Genomic DNA, 16,285 nt, shown 5'->3' with positions numbered 1-16,285 from the left:
ACCAACCCGCTCTGGGCTCAACGAAACGTCGCCACCATCAGCAAGTAGCCCGCCATAACGAATAGAAAGTCGATGGAGCAGGTGTGCCAGCGATGGCTGGGGCATATCCATTTGCTCACAAACTTTAGCCGCACGATGGACTTGTAGCGTTCGAAGCAAACCCAAGTCTTCTTCTCGTGTCTTTGCCTTTTCTTTGGTCGAACACCTCATATATTCCTCGTCCTCGACGGCGGTAACAATCGTTGCCGCGAGTAACTTTACAACCTCCCTCTCCCGGCACAAACTAAGCGCTATGGCTGTCAGTGCTTCCAGCAATTCATTCATGGTAAGTCCGGCCATGGAGGAAGGAACGCGACTCCTTTCCCCGTCTCCTATGGAGGTAGCATCCACCCTAAAGTTCAAAGCATTTCTGCAAAACGACTTGAGCGGGTTACGCAACGAATTGCGTCTTAAAGTCTTTGCCGTCACATGAAAACAGGGCTCATGGTGGAGGCCAAAGCGGTTCAACGCAACCAACAAACGAATAAGATCGGATTCTGGGTATCGAGCAATCTTCGCTCTGGACAAAACGGACCCATCGTTGATGGCTACAATTCGTTGCAGGACGTGCTCTTCCACTATCCCAAGACTAGAGAGCGTAAGGAGGAGCCGTGGGATGACACCCTCTTCACATTTCCTCAACACATGATTTTCAGTACGGATTTCTTTCTCTGTGGAAAAGACGATGCGTCGTAATTCCTCAAGTAACCGCAGAAGTAACTCACCATCTTCACAATCCATGGCATTGTAAAGTTCGAGAAATACCACAACTTCACGCAAAGAGAATATTGCAGATGAGGTGGGGGATGAATCATCCAATGAAGCAACTTCGTCTTGCACTTTGCCCACGCAATGCCTCCCTATTTGCGCCAAATAATTCACTGCATCGTTCGTGGCCTCATCGGGGATGACCACCATACCGCTGATACTATTAGTAGATCTGTATTCCTGAAATGCGTTCTGTCGTAGGCCGTCGTGTTTATTCTCCTCTTCGCATCGATTCAAACTGCCTTCTTGAGGTGTCGACAAGTGAATCATGCCCTTAACAACGGCAAAGACTTCAGTTTGCGCCATGAACGCCACAGCATCTCGCTTTTGATTTAAAGACGAGTTCTTCATCCCCCTTAAAGAATCGCTCCGGCTGCCGCTGATTGCCATCGTCATGTTTAACTTTTTCCAGGAATCAAGAAGTGTTTCTGCCTTCCGCAGCAGCAGGCGTGACACGTCAGAAACAGGTGATTCCAACACAGTCGATGCCTTCTCAGTTATTTCAAGCCGCTTTTCCTGTGTTGCCCTCGCCACTCCTCCATCACGCTTACTTACGGCTGAACACTCCGCGCGTCGTTTTGAAGGGGCTTTCGAGCGCCCCATGGCCACCGCATCTCGTTGCTCCTTCTGTCGCACCTGAGGAGCCTGACGGATGTAACGTGGAACCCAACGCACAACAAAACTGCGTTGAAGCATGTACCACACCAACAGTAAAATTGGTGGCAGAGTTACCCGTCAATGCTCCTTCTTATCTTCTCGTACCTCGGCGCAATGTATCCCCTTCTACGTTATTTATTTACTATTTTTTGCGTTTTCATGCGATCAAAAACAGCAAAAAAAAAAAAATACAGAAAAAAAAAGTCAGGCGCATGCTCCAGCTGCAATTCAACAGGAGCCGACACCACACCCACACGAAGAAGCGGCAATTTACCCTCACCGCCCCGCCTCCGTCCGGTATGCGACCGCGGAAAAAATTATAAATAAATAATACGAATAGGAAACAATGAGAAAGTGAAAAAACCATCCTCAAAATCCGCGCAAATCTCCCTCAAAACAAACAAACAAACAAAAACAACAACAACAAAAAAAAAAAAACGATATGTACTTCCTTCACCCTAAGCCCCCGTTCACATTATTCGTTCGGGGTCAATTCGATAAGAATAATCTCAGGCACAGTGTCACACTTACTCCGTATCCATTAACGACATTCGTAGCAACGTGCCATGTCCCTTCACTCCCTCCCTCCCCTCTCTCTCCTCTGAGTGCGTCGCGATCATCCGTCACACCGACTACTTAAACAAACCCGCTCCTAAAAAAAAAAAAAAAAAGAAAAAGGGGCCTCCAATTAAACAAAGCAACAACAACAAAAAAAAAAAAAAATGGAGAAGAAGACAGGAGAAATGCCGATACCAGTGAAATGAATATTTGGGGACAACCAACAATGAGCCAAAAAATAAATAAATAAATAAATAAATAAGAAATTCCCCCCCTCCCCTTCGAAAAAATTTAAGACGGTAACTTTTCTGAGTAATACGTCCAATGCTATAAACCCGAACATCACCTTTTTTTTCTTTTTTCTTCGTTTTTCAAAGTTCCCTGCGGCAATTGTTTTCATTTTAATTTTTCCTTTTGTAATCTCATCTTCGCTCCCTCTACAAACGACGTCCCCCCAGAGCTGCAGTGGCTGCACAGTGAGCGAAATAAATTTTTTTTTTTTTTTTTTACAACACCAACAAAAAAGAACAACACACACACACACAAAAAAAAAAAAAAAACGAGGAGAAAATCACGTGGAAGCCTCAGACATCGCCAAGTGTGCCACACATTTTTTCCTTTTCTTTGTCTTTTTCCCCCCTTGCTAGCTCTCAATTCACCAATTATTTACATTGGCATTCATTCCCTCTTCTCCTCTTCTCCCTAACAAATCCTCTAAGCAAAAGCAAACGCCGTGCTAAAGCGCAACAGCCATCCGAGTGTTGGGCCCATCTCGTCATGCAATCTAAAAGCATCCACGGTTCCATTGAAAGAGGTCGAGTTGCCATTGTTACTGAAAGAAAAGGATATGTCTCGTGTTCCCTGGTCTCCCTTTGACCTCTCCTTTTCTTGGGCACCAGATAAGATCTGGTGGGCATCCTCCAAAGTCATAATGTTGTGTGTGGTGCCAAACGCATCCTCTCTCTCTCGCTTCCTCTTTGATTTCTGTGCCCATTGTGAAATCTCAACATCATCATCGTCATGAGTGCTGTACCTAACCCGAAACTCCGGAACGGATGAATAAGGACGAGTAAAGAGACCGACCGCCTCCACAATGGCACCGGTGAGATGCCACAGCTTGAATGGCGGTAAGATTGGTGATGGTACTTCAAGAATCACATGCGGTTTCTTTTTTATTATTTGACTCCTGCTCTGCACCATCTCTTTAGAGTCTATAGATCGCGTGGATCCCGTCGGTGGACGTGACGGAGGACCGAGAATACGCTTGTCAATTGCGTGGCCCAGCACCATTACACCCAATTCCCTGTCACAAACCAAAACCTGTTGCACAGGGCCATCTAACAACCTATGATGCTCTCTTGCCTCTAAAAAGACACGGGGTGACACCAACTCCACCGGGATTGAGATCTCTTCCTCATGATATTCTTCCTGCCCCGAAGCAAACTCCTCTGCCCGGTTCGAATGAAACACCTCGTGATATGTGCCCTTCTTCGGGGGGATAACAAGGGGGAAAGGGTGATTTTCCTCAATTTCCCCCTCGGTTTTCTCCAAGTAGACACGAAAAAAGGCTTCCACGAGCTCACGAATAGAAAATATCTCCGTGCCATTAAACACCGCCACAAAGTACGTGCCTGGAACCACACTTGATTCCCTTTCTAAGGTATGCCGCATGTTCGTATAATGTGTCACCTCTGCTCGGATTGTGGGATCAAATATGAACGCTATGTCAAACGGCAGGTTGTCGCAAGGAGAGAAAGAAGCTGCGTACTCATCACGCAAAATTCGATGCTCCTCGCATAGGGTGATCCTCCGCTTTGAAATATCACTTTTTGAGTAAACATTACTGCAGTGTGTGCGATCCCTTAGAGTTAAGCAACGATTGATGCGGACCTCACGCCGAACCTCAAATGTTGTACCCGCCGGAAACACAGCCGCAGCACTTTGCGCAATTTTCTGCAACCTCGGGGTCAAATGCTCCATGCTGGGAGTCCCGCGGCAACCGCGCACAATCGGCCAAAGAAAAAAACGAACATGAAGAAACTGCGCCTGTTCTGCAACCTCACTGCTCTTTCCTTCTTGGACAACTATAAAAGCGGGCTTCGCACCATCGCATTGCCTGCTGGAAGGCGGCATGTCGGAGTTCAACGAGATCTCGCGCGCAGGATTCGACGCCTCCGGGGATGGTCGTGTCTCCAACAAGATACCGCCGCGACTACTCTTCATGTCTTCCTTTTCTCCAAGGACTCCGACTCTGAGGTCCATTGAAGTGTTTTTTTTGCGCTTCTGGCGTGTAGATTTGCTTTGTGTTTTCCTCATTTTTATCCTTGCAGGACAACACGAGCAAAAATAACAGATTAAAAAAGGAAGGGAAAGAGGGAGAGAGGAAAAAAATGGAAAAAAGAAAAATTCCAAAATTATCATCTCTGTGCATATACACACACGGAAAAAACAAAAGGTGAGGTAGAGGAGAGAAAAAAGAAAAAAAAAAAGAAACGGATGCATCGGTGTATCCCTTTACTTTCTTTTTGTAGATTTCATGTATTTGCCAAGTGTTGAGTTTATTACGCCACTTCTAATGCAATGTTTCCCCTCAAACAAACAAACGAAAAACACTTCATCCGTCCATCACCGCCCGCACTTTTTTTTTTTTTTTTTTTGTGTGTGTGTCTCGGCGTAAACCTCCACACCTTTATTAATTTATGTTCCCTGGTTACTCGACTATAACGCATGTATATACACACATATAATGATATACAGGAAGCGCTCACTTATTTCATCTCCCTCCATCCTTTCCCAAACAGATGCACGCAGACTAATTTTTTTTCACTGAGCCACAGGAAAAGGGTTGTTTGTTTACTCGTCTTCCTCCAACTGCGTTAAATATGTGAATCCTCCATATGGTGACTAAATCGCAGTCTGCATACATCCGCCAGGGCCACCGTCACCGTAACTCTGCTTCCGGCCGTCTTCACCACTAGACGATCGTTAGCCGTCATATGCTTCAGGTTTCTTGGTGCGATGGGGATGGCAATTTCATCCCGCCCCATCAACAATCGCTGGGCTGCGTCAAATCGCACACGCACCATTCCGCCACTGCCTTCCCAAAGACCCCGCAGCAAGCCAATAAATCCATCAAACCACCAAACTTCCACATCCAAAATGTGCTTCCGCTCAATCCAAAGTTTTATAGAAGACAAATGGAGTTCCGTAACATCGCCGTGAATCAGACGGCCGCTGTGCAGGTAGATCATGTCCCACGTCCGCATTGTTTCCACGGCAGCGGCTACCCGTTCCTCCACGTGAATTGAAATCGCCGAGGGTCGCTGCACCGACCCAAGAAGGATCGAACGCAACCTTTGTGCTAAGCGCCCCCAAGGCCTTCCACCACGCACCAAGGGTCCTCGCATTTCCTGCATAAGTTGCTCTGCAAACAACTGGAAAGAAGCAAGACTAAAGACACGCTCCTTTTGCTTAACAGTGCTGGGGTCTAATACCACGGCAGGATTCGTAAAGACAACTACCGGGAGAACAAACTCACCACATTGCTTATGAACACGACGATCTGTATACCAAGTGCCGTGCCCCCGCGATTTATCCTGCGTGATGTCACCCTCCTCGGTTGGTGAACGATGATTTCCGGGCATGTGATGGTCTGAAAGCGGTATTCTTCGGTCATTTTCTATAAATCGACGAAGTGCAGCCGCCTTCACTAAGTTATCTTCTAGAATATCCTCAAACTCCAACGCGCGCTTGGAGTTATCGGGGAGCTGGAACCAACGCGAGCCGTTGCTCCAGACTTGCCCACGCCAATGTTTTACCTCCACCACAAGTACAACAGGGCCCACTGCAACCACATCAATCTCACGGTTGTGCCCGAGTCGCTGCACAGGCACACGTCGGCGAAGAAATACATGTTTCCAGCCAGCCGAACGCAACGCAGCCTCCACCAGCTCCTCCGCCTGCATGGAGGCCAAAAGCTGTTTCTGACGAGACGACATGGCAGTAAAGAACAAAATATTACGCCACGACAATGACAACAAACTATTTCGGAAGAACCCTTGGGCCAAGCCCACCGCGATAAAAATCGTCACACACGTGACAAGAGTCATCAGCGCAGTGGGGAGCCAATAGAGTACATTGGCAACCAAGTCCCCCATTTACCTTCTTTTCTCAAAGCGCAAAAGCCCCCCACACACACAAACATCAGCCCACAGACAAAAAATAAAAAAAAGGAAAAAAAGTGCATATGTGTGAAAATAGAAAGATAAGAAAAGGGGAATGTGTGTGACATTGTGCATGCATGTATACAAGTTGCACATGAGAAAACAAAGTCCACTTACCGGGGTAATGTATATATTTATTTAGTTTATTTTATAATTACCAAATTAATAATAATACTACAACAAGTCTTTCCAAAACAAGATTACATCTAAAATTAATAAATATAAATAATGCTAGCTTTTCTTTTCTTTCCTTTCCTTCCCTTCTTCCTCTTTCCTTCTCCGTTTGCCTCTACGTCGGTTCCCCTTCCCTCCTCAACCTTGCCTACCTAATTCTTGGCGCGTAGCCGTCCTCACCTAAACACTGCGTTATAGCAGCGCGCTTCGCATAATTAAGATTAAATTATATTGTGATTGGTGTGCTTATGAACAATAACAATAATAATAATAGTAATTTATTAAATGGATTTCTTTTGTTTTCTTTTTTTATTTTGTTTCATTGATTTTATTCCGGTCTTTGCCTCACTTCACTCTTGCATAATTCTGCGCCACTTCGGGGAGCAAATACCACAGCCCATTTGCCTGCCACAACGACAACAACAACAACAAAACAAACGGGCGGAACAAACAAACAAACAAGAAGAAAAAAGCAACGCACATCGAACAGCATTGGCTGGCCCTCCAGTACTGAACACATTACACACAACAACAAACAAAAAATTGTGGAAATGGAGACAAAGAAAACAATAACAACAAAAACAAGCAAAAAAAAAATGAATATGCGGAAAACGGGAGCTCATTGAAATCAATGCGGTTAAATAAAACCAACAAAACACACACACACACACGCCAAAAAAAAAAAAAAAGGAAGTAGGAAGGGCATGTCGACAACCAACGCCGAAAGTTCGACGTCAGGCCGAAACCTCCGTGAAGACAATCTTAATGCCAACACCGGAAATGCTGTTGTCCTCTTCGGCAACAAATTTCGCGTCTGCCGGTAGTTTATCCATCGTCTCCCATTTGCCCCGAATGGTCTTGTTGACCTGCTCTGCACAATTGAGGATGGAGTTCGTGAGCTCCACGTCCCCTGACTCAAAGTACACGTCCACCATGTCTGTTACCACAAGCTTCACCTTTTTTCGCAGCTGCTGCACGCGGTTGACAAACTCCCGCGCCCGCCAGGAATCCACCAGAGCCTGTTCCTCGCGTTTGTCCAAAAGTACCACCACATCGTTGTCGGTGTTGCTCTCAAAATCCGTAAAGCCATCCTTGATCTTGCGCACCACCTTGACATCGTCGACGGTGATGAGCTTTCCGCACACCTCCATCTTCCCACTTTGAATGAACCTTGCCACCTCCTCTGGAGTCAGTTGCTGAATCGCCTTACGGATCTGAGGAGCATCCTTGCGGTATAGTTTCCCCAAAGCCTCCATATTGGCATCCAAGTGTGTTGAAACATACTCTTCGCCAGATGACAGAACCACATCAAATGTGTTAATCTCATCCTTAATATACTCAGCCACCTTACGAACATCGTCCAAATACGACTGATCAGGATGCACAATAATGACTTGCCTTACAGGACGCTTCATGGAGATCACCATACGGTCCCGAAGCACACGAGCAAGATCGACAATGGTGATCATACGTGTCATGGCACGTTCCAATAGTTCGTCATGTTTCCCCTTATCATCTTCAGGGAACATGAGGTAGTGCACGGAATCCACCTGCTCAGACGTAGGAAGAAGTGGTTTGATGCGTTGGTACAACATCTCTGCCACAAACGGAACAATGGGGGACAGTATGCGGGAAACGGAAAAGAGAACTGTCAGCATCGTAGATAAAGCTTGTGAACGATCTTCTTGATCCACAGCGTTCTTCATACGGCGGCGATTCATACGAACATACCAGTTGGAAAGATCCACAACAAACCGGAAAACACCTGGAATGACGTTGTACAAGTGGTACCGCTCCATCTCCCGCCGTACATATTGTTGCAAGGTTTGCGTTGACGCCAAAATCCATCGATCCATCTCATTTGTGCTGACGACATCCAGAGAAACAGTTCCACCGCTCAACACACAGTAGTTGGCGTTTGCAATAAAAAATTTAGTTGCATGGAAAAGTGGTAGTAACACATCCTTGACGATGCCTCGCACACCCTGTTCGCGGAAACGCAGCGGCTCGGCACGAACCACGGGAGAATTAATCATATACATACGCAGTGCATCGGCACCATATGTATCAATTATAATATTTGGTTCCGGATAGTTCTTTAACCGCTTACTCATCTTCTTTCCATCCTCCGAGAGGATGAGACCGTTGACAACAACATTTTTAAAGGGCGAGACGTCAAAAAGGGCAACGCCAAGGACAAGCAGGGTGTAAAACCAGCCCCGGGTCTGATCCAATCCTTCCGCCACAAAATCCGCTGGAAACCTATGCGTCTCAAAATCCTTCTGATTCTCAAAGGGGTAGTGAGACTGGGCATACGGCATCGATCCAGACTCAAACCAACAGTCAAACACCTCCTCCACACGACGCAGCGGAGGCATGCCTGGTCGCTTACTTGGAATCGTAATGTTGTCCACAAATTGTCGGTGTATGTCTGTAATGCCCGTCACACCGGAAAGCTCCTCCAACTCCCTCACGCTACCGACGCACACCATTTCCTCCCAATCTTCGCTGTGCCAAATGGGCAGGGGTGTGCCCCAGTAGCGGTTGCGAGAAAGATTCCAATCCTTGGCATCTGCTAGCCAGTTGGAAAAACGCCGGGTCTTCACAAACTCGGGAACCCAATTCGTTTTATCATTCGCCGCCAACAAACGGTCACGTAACGACTCCACATTGACAAACCAACAGTCCACCGCCTTGTAGATCAAAGGTAGTTCACTTCGCCAGCAGAAAGGATAACTATGGACCACGGATCCTTTGCTATGCACCAACCCTCTCGACTCCAAGTGCTTTAAAATGTCTGAATCCGCTTCCTTCACGTAACGGCCACAAAAATCAGTCACATCCGAATGAAACACCCCGTTTTCATCAACAGGACACAACACTTCTTCTTTCTTTAAAATACCGTTAGAGATGCATATCCGATAGTCCTCCTCACCAAATCCAGGTGCTTGATGCACGACGCATGTACCACTATCTGTTGTAACATAAGTATCACTAATAACACGAAAAGCGGTTTCCCCATAGGTCGATTTAAAATAGGGGAAGAGTGGTTCGTATTTTGTCCCGACAAGTTCAGTTCCTTTCATGCGAGTAACAATAACGTATGGCGGTGCCTCATCTCCTTTATGAGCACCCTTCTTCTTGCTTGGGAAAACTTCTCCAAGGCGCAATTCACCGACAATGTAGTGTCGTTTTGTTTTTGTGTCCAAGACCTTCACATAGTCCAAATTGGGATGTACACAAAGTGCCAAATTACTTGGCAGTGTCCACGGTGTCGTTGTCCAAGCTATAAGGTACGTGTTTGGATCATCCCTTGTCTGGAAAGTAACCATTACAGATGGATCGCTCACATCCTTATAATTTGAATTGGCCTCAAAGTTACTGAGTGGAGTTGTGCATCCTGTCGAAAATGGCATCACCTTAAACCCGCGATAAACAAGATTCTTATTCCACAACTCCTTAAAAACCCACCAAACAGACTCCATGTAAGAAAGATACATCGTCTTGTAGTCGTTATCAAAGTCAATCCAACGCCCCATGCGATTTACTGTCCTGCGCCACTCCTCCGAATAACGCATCACAATATTCTTACACGTATCATTGTACTTGGCAATCCCATAGGCCTTCACATCGTGGGAAGATTTAATTCCAAGTGTCTTGTCAATCTCAAACTCAATAGGAAGCCCGTGGCAATCCCATCCAAACCGGCGTTCCACATGGTGGCCAGTTTGGTGGGCGTAGCGGCAGACAATGTCTTTGATGGTGCCAGCCAAGAGGTGGCCGTAGTGGGGCAAACCGGTGGCAAAGGGTGGGCCATCATAAAAGTTGTATGGTTTTTTTCCTTTCGACTGCTTGAGGGTTTCGCGGAATGCATCAACCCGCTCCCAGTGTTGCAGCACCTCTTCCTCCATTTTGGAAAAGTTTAGTTCTTCGTCAAAATTTTCAAGTGGACCTCCGCCACTGACGCTCTTATTACCAGACATTTTTCCTTCAGTTGTTCCCTTTGCTGCCTTTGAGCTAGAAAAACACTTTGAAAGTTCGCCGTGGTTGGTAGTTCCGCCGAGCGAAGAAAGGGAAGCGTAGGAAGGGCCGATAGAAGGCACACGAGAGTGAATGACAGTGCGCCGCGCCAAAGAAGCGCGCTTCCCGTTCCCTTTACCATCTTTTGCCGCACATCGCCATACCGCTGTGAGACAGCGCAACATGCATCAAACTCTCTCTCTCTCTCGCTCTCACTCTCACTCTTATGTTTTTTATGTCGATTTATTTTTATCGATATAAATATAAATATATATTAGTTGATTCTTGTGTGTGTATGCGTAGCAGGGGGGAGCTTCTCTACCCGTACGGGTATGTGTATGAGTCAGCAACAACAAATACTTGTGAAACAGTGACACGCACGAATATTACATATAATATGTGTATATAATATTATACGCGTCCCACTTCCCCCCTCAGAAAAAGAAAAAAAAGGAAAAGCACTCGTCAAATATTTTGTTAAAAAAAAAAATATTTTGCGCCTCGCTGGGACTTTTTTCCCCCTCTTCCGATGCGAAAAGGGGAACAAGAAGAGACGATCAGAGTTTGACTCACAGCCCCCGATATTCCCTCTTTGAATGCGATTCATCCAACACCCACACGCCCGTGAAGGCATTATTTCAATCTGCAACAGTCATGCTCGTTGAGAACTTACCGACTGGCGCTCTTCAAAGGCCCCCCAACCAACAAAATTCCCCACGTAAAAAACAGAAAAGGCAGAACCGGCGGAATGGCGGGAGAGAAAAAAAAAAAAAGAAGAAACATGCAGTTTTTCATACCAACGCGGGGCCGCTAAAAATATAAAAGCTAATATAATATATATTATATATATAGATGTAAGGGCAGAAGAGCTAAAACACAAGAGTCGACCATCCACTGAGCCCCGCCTGCTGGCACACTCATACCGGAATTAAGAGAATGAAACAAAAAATCTCACACACAAGGCAGGACCAAAGCAGGTTCCCATGGCCGTCACCTTCCGGCTCAGACGCATGAAACCACAATGAACGACAGTGGATCAATTAACAAAACAAAAACAACAAAACTTCTCGCCGAAATATTTATGGTATTCCTCATGTCAACTTCATGAGATGGCAAAAAAAAAAAAAAAGAAAAAAAAAACACGGAAAAAACTTGCCAAATATACCTCCATGAAATCTTCACTATCAATCCCCTTCGACCCTCCCCACTTTTTTCCCTCACTTTTCTTCTCGTTTTTCCCCCGATTGCGGCCCCTTGGTGATCTTATGCTCTGATCCCTCACCGTGGTGTCACGGTTGATCACCCTGTACTATCGGAGTAAGCCAGGAGACGGCAGTAATTCCCTCACAGGATTGTTTTTTTATTTTTATTTTTATTTTTCGTGGGCACAGGGCTGGAGGCATCAACCAGCGCCTGGGCCAGCCGCGTCCTGCTGGGATACAGTTATAACGCAATGAGACCTGGGGGTGGGTGTTAACGCAGTGTGAGCAATCGAATTTATTTGGGAAGACACACACAAAAAAAATTATGCGTCAAACGTACGAGCACAAAACAAGAAAAACAAGAAAAATTACACTCGCTACCCTCCACCGTGCCCTATCTGGCCGCACATTCCAGAATTTTCTGAAAAAATTGCAAGCCCACACATTGATACCGCATATAAACCCGTCCTTTTCACCCATTTTCCTCTTCCCGACTAAAAGAAATATTTAGCACGTACCCACATTACCATGGTGTTCACATTTATCAAGCACAAATACACTCGCGCACCTCCCAAATTTATTAAACTGACACTGTTCACCATAAATAACCTCTCCTTCTCCTCAGAAAAATATATACTTAATGATAATACACACTTCCCCACAATTCCCTTCTTTCTCTCTCTGCAGCAAGAAGAAAAATCAATATGTATCTAATGAAATGAATCCTACACGTTTATTGAGAAGCATAATTCATTCAAAAAGAAAAATAATTCACACGTATGGGGTTTCAGAAATGGGTTTCACGTCTTTTTGAGGCGCCAATGATGATTCATTTCAATTCAATTTTGAATCCTATTCTTCCCCTTGTTCCGGATTCATCACGGTCTCCGATTTTTCCCATTTGCACTCATACTTGTCCGCGTCCACTGGAACTTCCATAACGAGCCGTATTCCCTTCACGCACCTCCCGCATCTTGGACTGGCAGTGGCCTGCGATGAAAGTGCGGAGGATATGTTCTCTGTGAGAATACTACCAACAAGTGACATCCCCTCTTCCTCTTTTTCCTCCACCGACTCTGTCGTACATCGCCTCTCACATGGGTAATTTTCATTCTCTTCTTCACATGTGGCCACTCCGTTATTGTTATCACCGTCGAGTGGGTCTTGTAAAGGCTGAAGTACTCCGGACTCTTGGGACTGTTGAAGCAAAGTGACCCCTTCGATGTTTAGGTGTAACTTCAAATGTCTCAGTGAGGCGGCAGCGCATACCTCCGTGGAATTCTCGGCTCCAGCTACAGGTGTTGCAAGTTCAACAGGATCCATGCATTCATCAATTACCTCCTTAGAGAAGGATGAATTCTCCGTGAGAGTTTCGCTCGACGGGGAATATCTTCCTTGGCACTCGGGTGGTTCTAGGTATTTCATCCGCAAATGCATCTCTGCCTTTTCTTTTTTGTGTGTACACAAAGGCAGCGTGAAGGAATGAGGTGAAATGAATGGCCTGTTACCTCTCCCACTGTTACTATGAGTAGGACTCACTGAAATCGATCCAAGCCTATTAAGAACCTCAAAAGTGGGGTCCACTGAGGAAAACGAACGTGTCGGTGAACACAGTCTTGGTGCTGGTAGGTACCTCTTTCGGAGAAACTCACAGTAAAGTTCAAAAGCATCATCCGTGTAAGGTGTGAAAAAGGCATGAGCAACTATGGGTGTCGCCACAGTAGCAATACACATGACAACAGAAAAAAAACCACACAGGTACCAGACATAAATGCAGCAACCGATCTGCAGGAGTGTCAGCAATACCATTATCCCACTACGACCACTTTCACGTCGGGTCTTCTTTGTTGCATCTGAGACTGTGCTCGGCGTCCCTCGAGAAGTGTACCGCTTCGTAATGTGCATGATACAACTCACAGTCACAATCAATGCACATGGAGGTGCACAAAAAATAACAAATAATGAGATCAACAGGGCCATATTGTGATAGTTTCTGGAAAACCAAAGAAGGTTAACCAGGAGACGCGTTGTGTATACATCGCGGATGGGCACAGCTGGTCGCAAGAAAAACTCCTTCGGTGTCCGCTGAGGTTGCTCCAGTGAGACGCTCCAGAGAGCAGAAAGCACATGAAGAATGTTGTTTCCATCAGCGCATCTACGTTCCGTCAGCACCTCATCCGACTCTTCCAAGGACAGTCTGCTGAGTCTCGACGATATTCCCTGCTTGCGGGGATGTATTTTGCTGATGGCGGGAAAGGAGGCCATAAACAAAGAGAAATCAATCAAACCAACCAACAAACAAACAAACAAAAAAAAGACTGCAAATTAAATATTTCCAGCTAACCTTTGTAAAATATTTCAATCCCTTTCTAGGCTTCGTCGGTGGTACACCCAATAACTGAGAAAACAACACGAAGAGAAGAAAAATGAGCAAAAAAATAATGCCTGATATGACGCGCAATCAGCCATATATACATATATATACATATATAGTGTAAAACAAGGGAAAAAGATTTAGAGCAAACTCCTTCTCATCTCTCTCAATCCAGCGACTGCATCATTTCCCGGAGTTGACATCTGGTCACTTGGCGTTTCCGTATGACATCTCTCACAAGGCCCTTTTTCTCCAAAATAAGTGCGATACGAAGTGCAAGCAGATGTTTACATAGCCACGCCTCCTGTCGTCGAATGCTTTGATAGCCATAAGCCCCACATGGGCAGTAATATGGAGAGAAAAGACGGTGCTCACCAACAAAATACAAACACCTTCCTCTGAAATTCTCATTTTCATCTTTGACCTCCTCTTGCCGTTCCTGTTCCTCGTCATGCGGTACCCCTTCATTCTCTTCACTGGAGTCATATGCCACATAGCGAAAAATAGACTCGGCACCATGCAGTGCAATTCCGATAGCCGAAGTAAAAACCTTTCCATGAATTAGTTGCAGTGGCGCCAACGTCTCTTCCAGAGAAGCCGCATCTGTTCTCGTCTCTGTGATCGGATAATTTGCCGGTGGTGTACGTTGTGAAGTGAGGTGGTCGGCATAATTGTGCAAAACAAGGTCGGTGAGCAACGCAGGAACGCTCTGTGCACTGCAAGAGTACATGTGAAAACTAACCAAACTAATAATAATAATAATAATGGCTACCTTTACTACGGCTATTCATACGGTCTAGGCCCCAAGGCAATCTCGCAGCTTTCGTCCCAACGCACCCAAAACCTACTGGGCCGTGCTGCCCTACGCGAACAAGGAAAAAGAGAGAAGAAAGTCATGATGTCAACAAATTATTAAGAAATATGTACATACATAGGCATTAAAAAAAAAAAAAAAACTAAAGGATAGACGTACGTCGCGCTTCACGTTTTCCAATCTTATTTCGAGCAACCCCGCTCCCATACCTCTTCGCACCCACTCACTCCCTCTTTTTCGCATACTTACGCAACACACACACATATACACATAGAGCAAAATAAAACAACAACACGGGAATCACCTTTCGCGTCTTTGTTGTCTCCCATTGTTACGCTGGCGGCCCCCGTGACGTTGTCGGTCATCGTGGCGCGGTCTGTTATCATGTCGCTGTCTCTCATCCCTGCGGTCACTTCTCGAGTTTTGTGAGGACGCGTTGAAACGATGCTGTTGTTGTTGTTCGTTGCGATGACTCTTGTGTCCTCCTTGAGAGTGCCGCCGTTTTCTTCCTCCACGGCTCTCTTCCCTTTGGCGGTCACTCGAGCGACCTTTGCGCCTTTCACCAGAGTGATGACGTCTTCGGTGACTACTACTCCTTCTCCGCTTTGTTCGTTTTTCTTCATTTTCCTCCTCTTGCCGTCGCCTCCGCTGCAGTTCCTTTAGGTCTTCAAAGTGGAACTCTTCTTCAATCGACTGCCTAGCAATAACAGATACGCCACCTCCCGTTGGCATACTCCTATCGGGAATATCAGCCCGAACCGGGTGGTGGTTATCAATGTCGTTGACATTTTTGGTTGTGTCTCCCAGTGACTTTGGGGCTTTTGTGGTTGTGGTTGTTCGTGCCGGCGTTGCTGCGTGGAACAAAATTGAGCTGAAGTGCGGAATGGAGAGACTCCAGCTGTTTGAATGGTGCGACGACGGGTGCCACTGCGAGCGGTGGAGTGGTAGATGGAATTTTTATACCGGATGAAGAAGCTACGAGCGGAGACAATTCCATTGTTTTCTTCGGTGGTAGAGATGGAGGGGCGTCGGGTGGATTCCCCGCTGTGGGTGCAGTAACCGCAGGGGCGGGGCTTGGGGTGCCCTCTGCTGTCGCCGTCGGGTAACACGGCTTCGTTTGCCGCGTCTCGATGAGGAGCTGAACATTTTTGTTTCCCGAGTTAACAGCCTCCTCCAAGTGCTTCCGATGCAGACGCAAGACGGCATTTAACTTCGTCCTCTCTAAACCAAATGCCAGCGACCAGTTGTCTGGAAGCGCAGTGATGTTCGAAGGCCGCGTTGCAAAGAGTGAACACACTGCAAGCACATGGCTTCCTCCGCGTACAATTCCACGCACCGCGGGATGTCATTCAGCCAACTCACAGCGTCTGCAAGCCATTTTTTCAAAACCAAATTTGAAGAAAATCCATTGAAATAAAATGCACTATTCTCCGCCCGTGTCGGTATCCGCAGCGAC

At 46.2% G+C, this 16,285-nt stretch overlaps 6 protein-coding genes and 1 pseudogene across 6 annotated transcripts, besides 26 other annotated features; all 7 read right to left on the bottom strand.

Annotated features, from left to right (window-relative positions):
* On the bottom strand, positions 1–1,503 carry Tc00.1047053509797.69 (hypothetical protein, conserved; the record flags this gene model as incomplete). The annotated part of the gene is made up of 1 exon (XM_803464.1): positions 1–1,503. A coding segment is annotated over one exon (1,503 nt), but the record flags the coding sequence as incomplete, so codon positions are not given.
* Positions 1–6,857: a sequence feature (heterozygous, non-Esmeraldo-like haplotype).
* Positions 1,776–1,797: a sequence feature (AT_rich).
* Positions 1,858–1,905: a sequence feature (T-rich).
* Positions 2,119–2,141: a microsatellite.
* Positions 2,259–2,284: a microsatellite.
* Positions 2,506–2,531: a sequence feature (AT_rich).
* Tc00.1047053509797.60 (uncharacterized protein) lies at positions 2,737–4,524 on the bottom strand (the record flags this gene model as incomplete). Its single annotated transcript, XM_803463.1, has 1 exon — positions 2,737–4,524. One exon carries the CDS (start codon positions 4,522–4,524, stop codon positions 2,737–2,739), a length of 1,788 nt encoding a protein of 595 aa, XP_808556.1.
* Tc00.1047053509797.50 (hypothetical protein, conserved) lies at positions 4,899–6,179 on the bottom strand (the record flags this gene model as incomplete). The annotated part of the gene is made up of 1 exon (XM_803462.1): positions 4,899–6,179. The coding sequence occupies one exon, from the start codon at positions 6,177–6,179 to the stop codon at positions 4,899–4,901; it is 1,281 nt and encodes a 426-aa protein (XP_808555.1).
* Positions 6,373–6,419: a sequence feature (AT_rich).
* Positions 6,453–6,475: a sequence feature (AT_rich).
* Positions 6,481–6,522: a sequence feature (GA-rich).
* Positions 6,671–6,697: a microsatellite.
* Positions 6,830–6,856: a microsatellite.
* Positions 6,858–7,093: a sequence feature (haploid, non-Esmeraldo-like haplotype).
* Positions 7,094–7,774: a sequence feature (haploid, Esmeraldo-like haplotype).
* On the bottom strand, positions 7,154–10,624 carry Tc00.1047053509797.40 (isoleucyl-tRNA synthetase, putative; the record flags this gene model as incomplete). The annotated part of the gene is made up of 1 exon (XM_803461.1): positions 7,154–10,624. The coding sequence occupies one exon, from the start codon at positions 10,622–10,624 to the stop codon at positions 7,154–7,156; it is 3,471 nt and encodes a 1,156-aa protein (XP_808554.1).
* Positions 7,775–7,969: a sequence feature (areas merged during assembly that could not be assigned to a particular haplotype. This can correspond to areas where the two haplotypes were merged or to regions with more than two copies in the genome that were merged during assembly.).
* Positions 7,970–9,298: a sequence feature (areas merged during assembly that could not be assigned to a particular haplotype. This can correspond to areas where the two haplotypes were merged or to regions with more than two copies in the genome that were merged during assembly.).
* Positions 9,299–9,690: a sequence feature (areas merged during assembly that could not be assigned to a particular haplotype. This can correspond to areas where the two haplotypes were merged or to regions with more than two copies in the genome that were merged during assembly.).
* Positions 9,691–10,971: a sequence feature (haploid, Esmeraldo-like haplotype).
* Positions 10,633–10,664: a microsatellite.
* Positions 10,695–10,716: a sequence feature (AT_rich).
* Positions 10,907–10,935: a sequence feature (AT_rich).
* Positions 10,972–16,285: a sequence feature (heterozygous, non-Esmeraldo-like haplotype).
* Positions 11,251–11,290: a sequence feature (AT_rich).
* Positions 11,554–11,579: a microsatellite.
* Positions 11,797–11,819: a microsatellite.
* Positions 12,494–13,906, bottom strand: Tc00.1047053509797.30 (hypothetical protein, conserved; the record flags this gene model as incomplete). The annotated part of the gene is made up of 1 exon (XM_803460.1): positions 12,494–13,906. One exon carries the CDS (start codon positions 13,904–13,906, stop codon positions 12,494–12,496), a length of 1,413 nt encoding a protein of 470 aa, XP_808553.1.
* Positions 13,921–13,956: a microsatellite.
* Positions 14,109–14,133: a microsatellite.
* On the bottom strand, positions 14,182–14,745 carry Tc00.1047053509797.20 (hypothetical protein, conserved; the record flags this gene model as incomplete). Its single annotated transcript, XM_803459.1, has 1 exon — positions 14,182–14,745. The coding sequence occupies one exon, from the start codon at positions 14,743–14,745 to the stop codon at positions 14,182–14,184; it is 564 nt and encodes a 187-aa protein (XP_808552.1).
* Positions 15,130–16,285, bottom strand: Tc00.1047053509797.9 (annotated as a pseudogene; the record flags this gene model as incomplete).

The sequence above is a fragment of the Trypanosoma cruzi genome, genomic scaffold, assembly GCF_000209065.1.
Source record: "Trypanosoma cruzi strain CL Brener 1047053516467 genomic scaffold, whole genome shotgun sequence".
NCBI lineage: Eukaryota > Euglenozoa > Kinetoplastea > Trypanosomatida > Trypanosomatidae > Trypanosoma > Trypanosoma cruzi.
The sequence above is the reverse complement of the archived record's forward strand: the minus strand, read 5'-3'. Positions and strand labels throughout refer to the sequence as shown.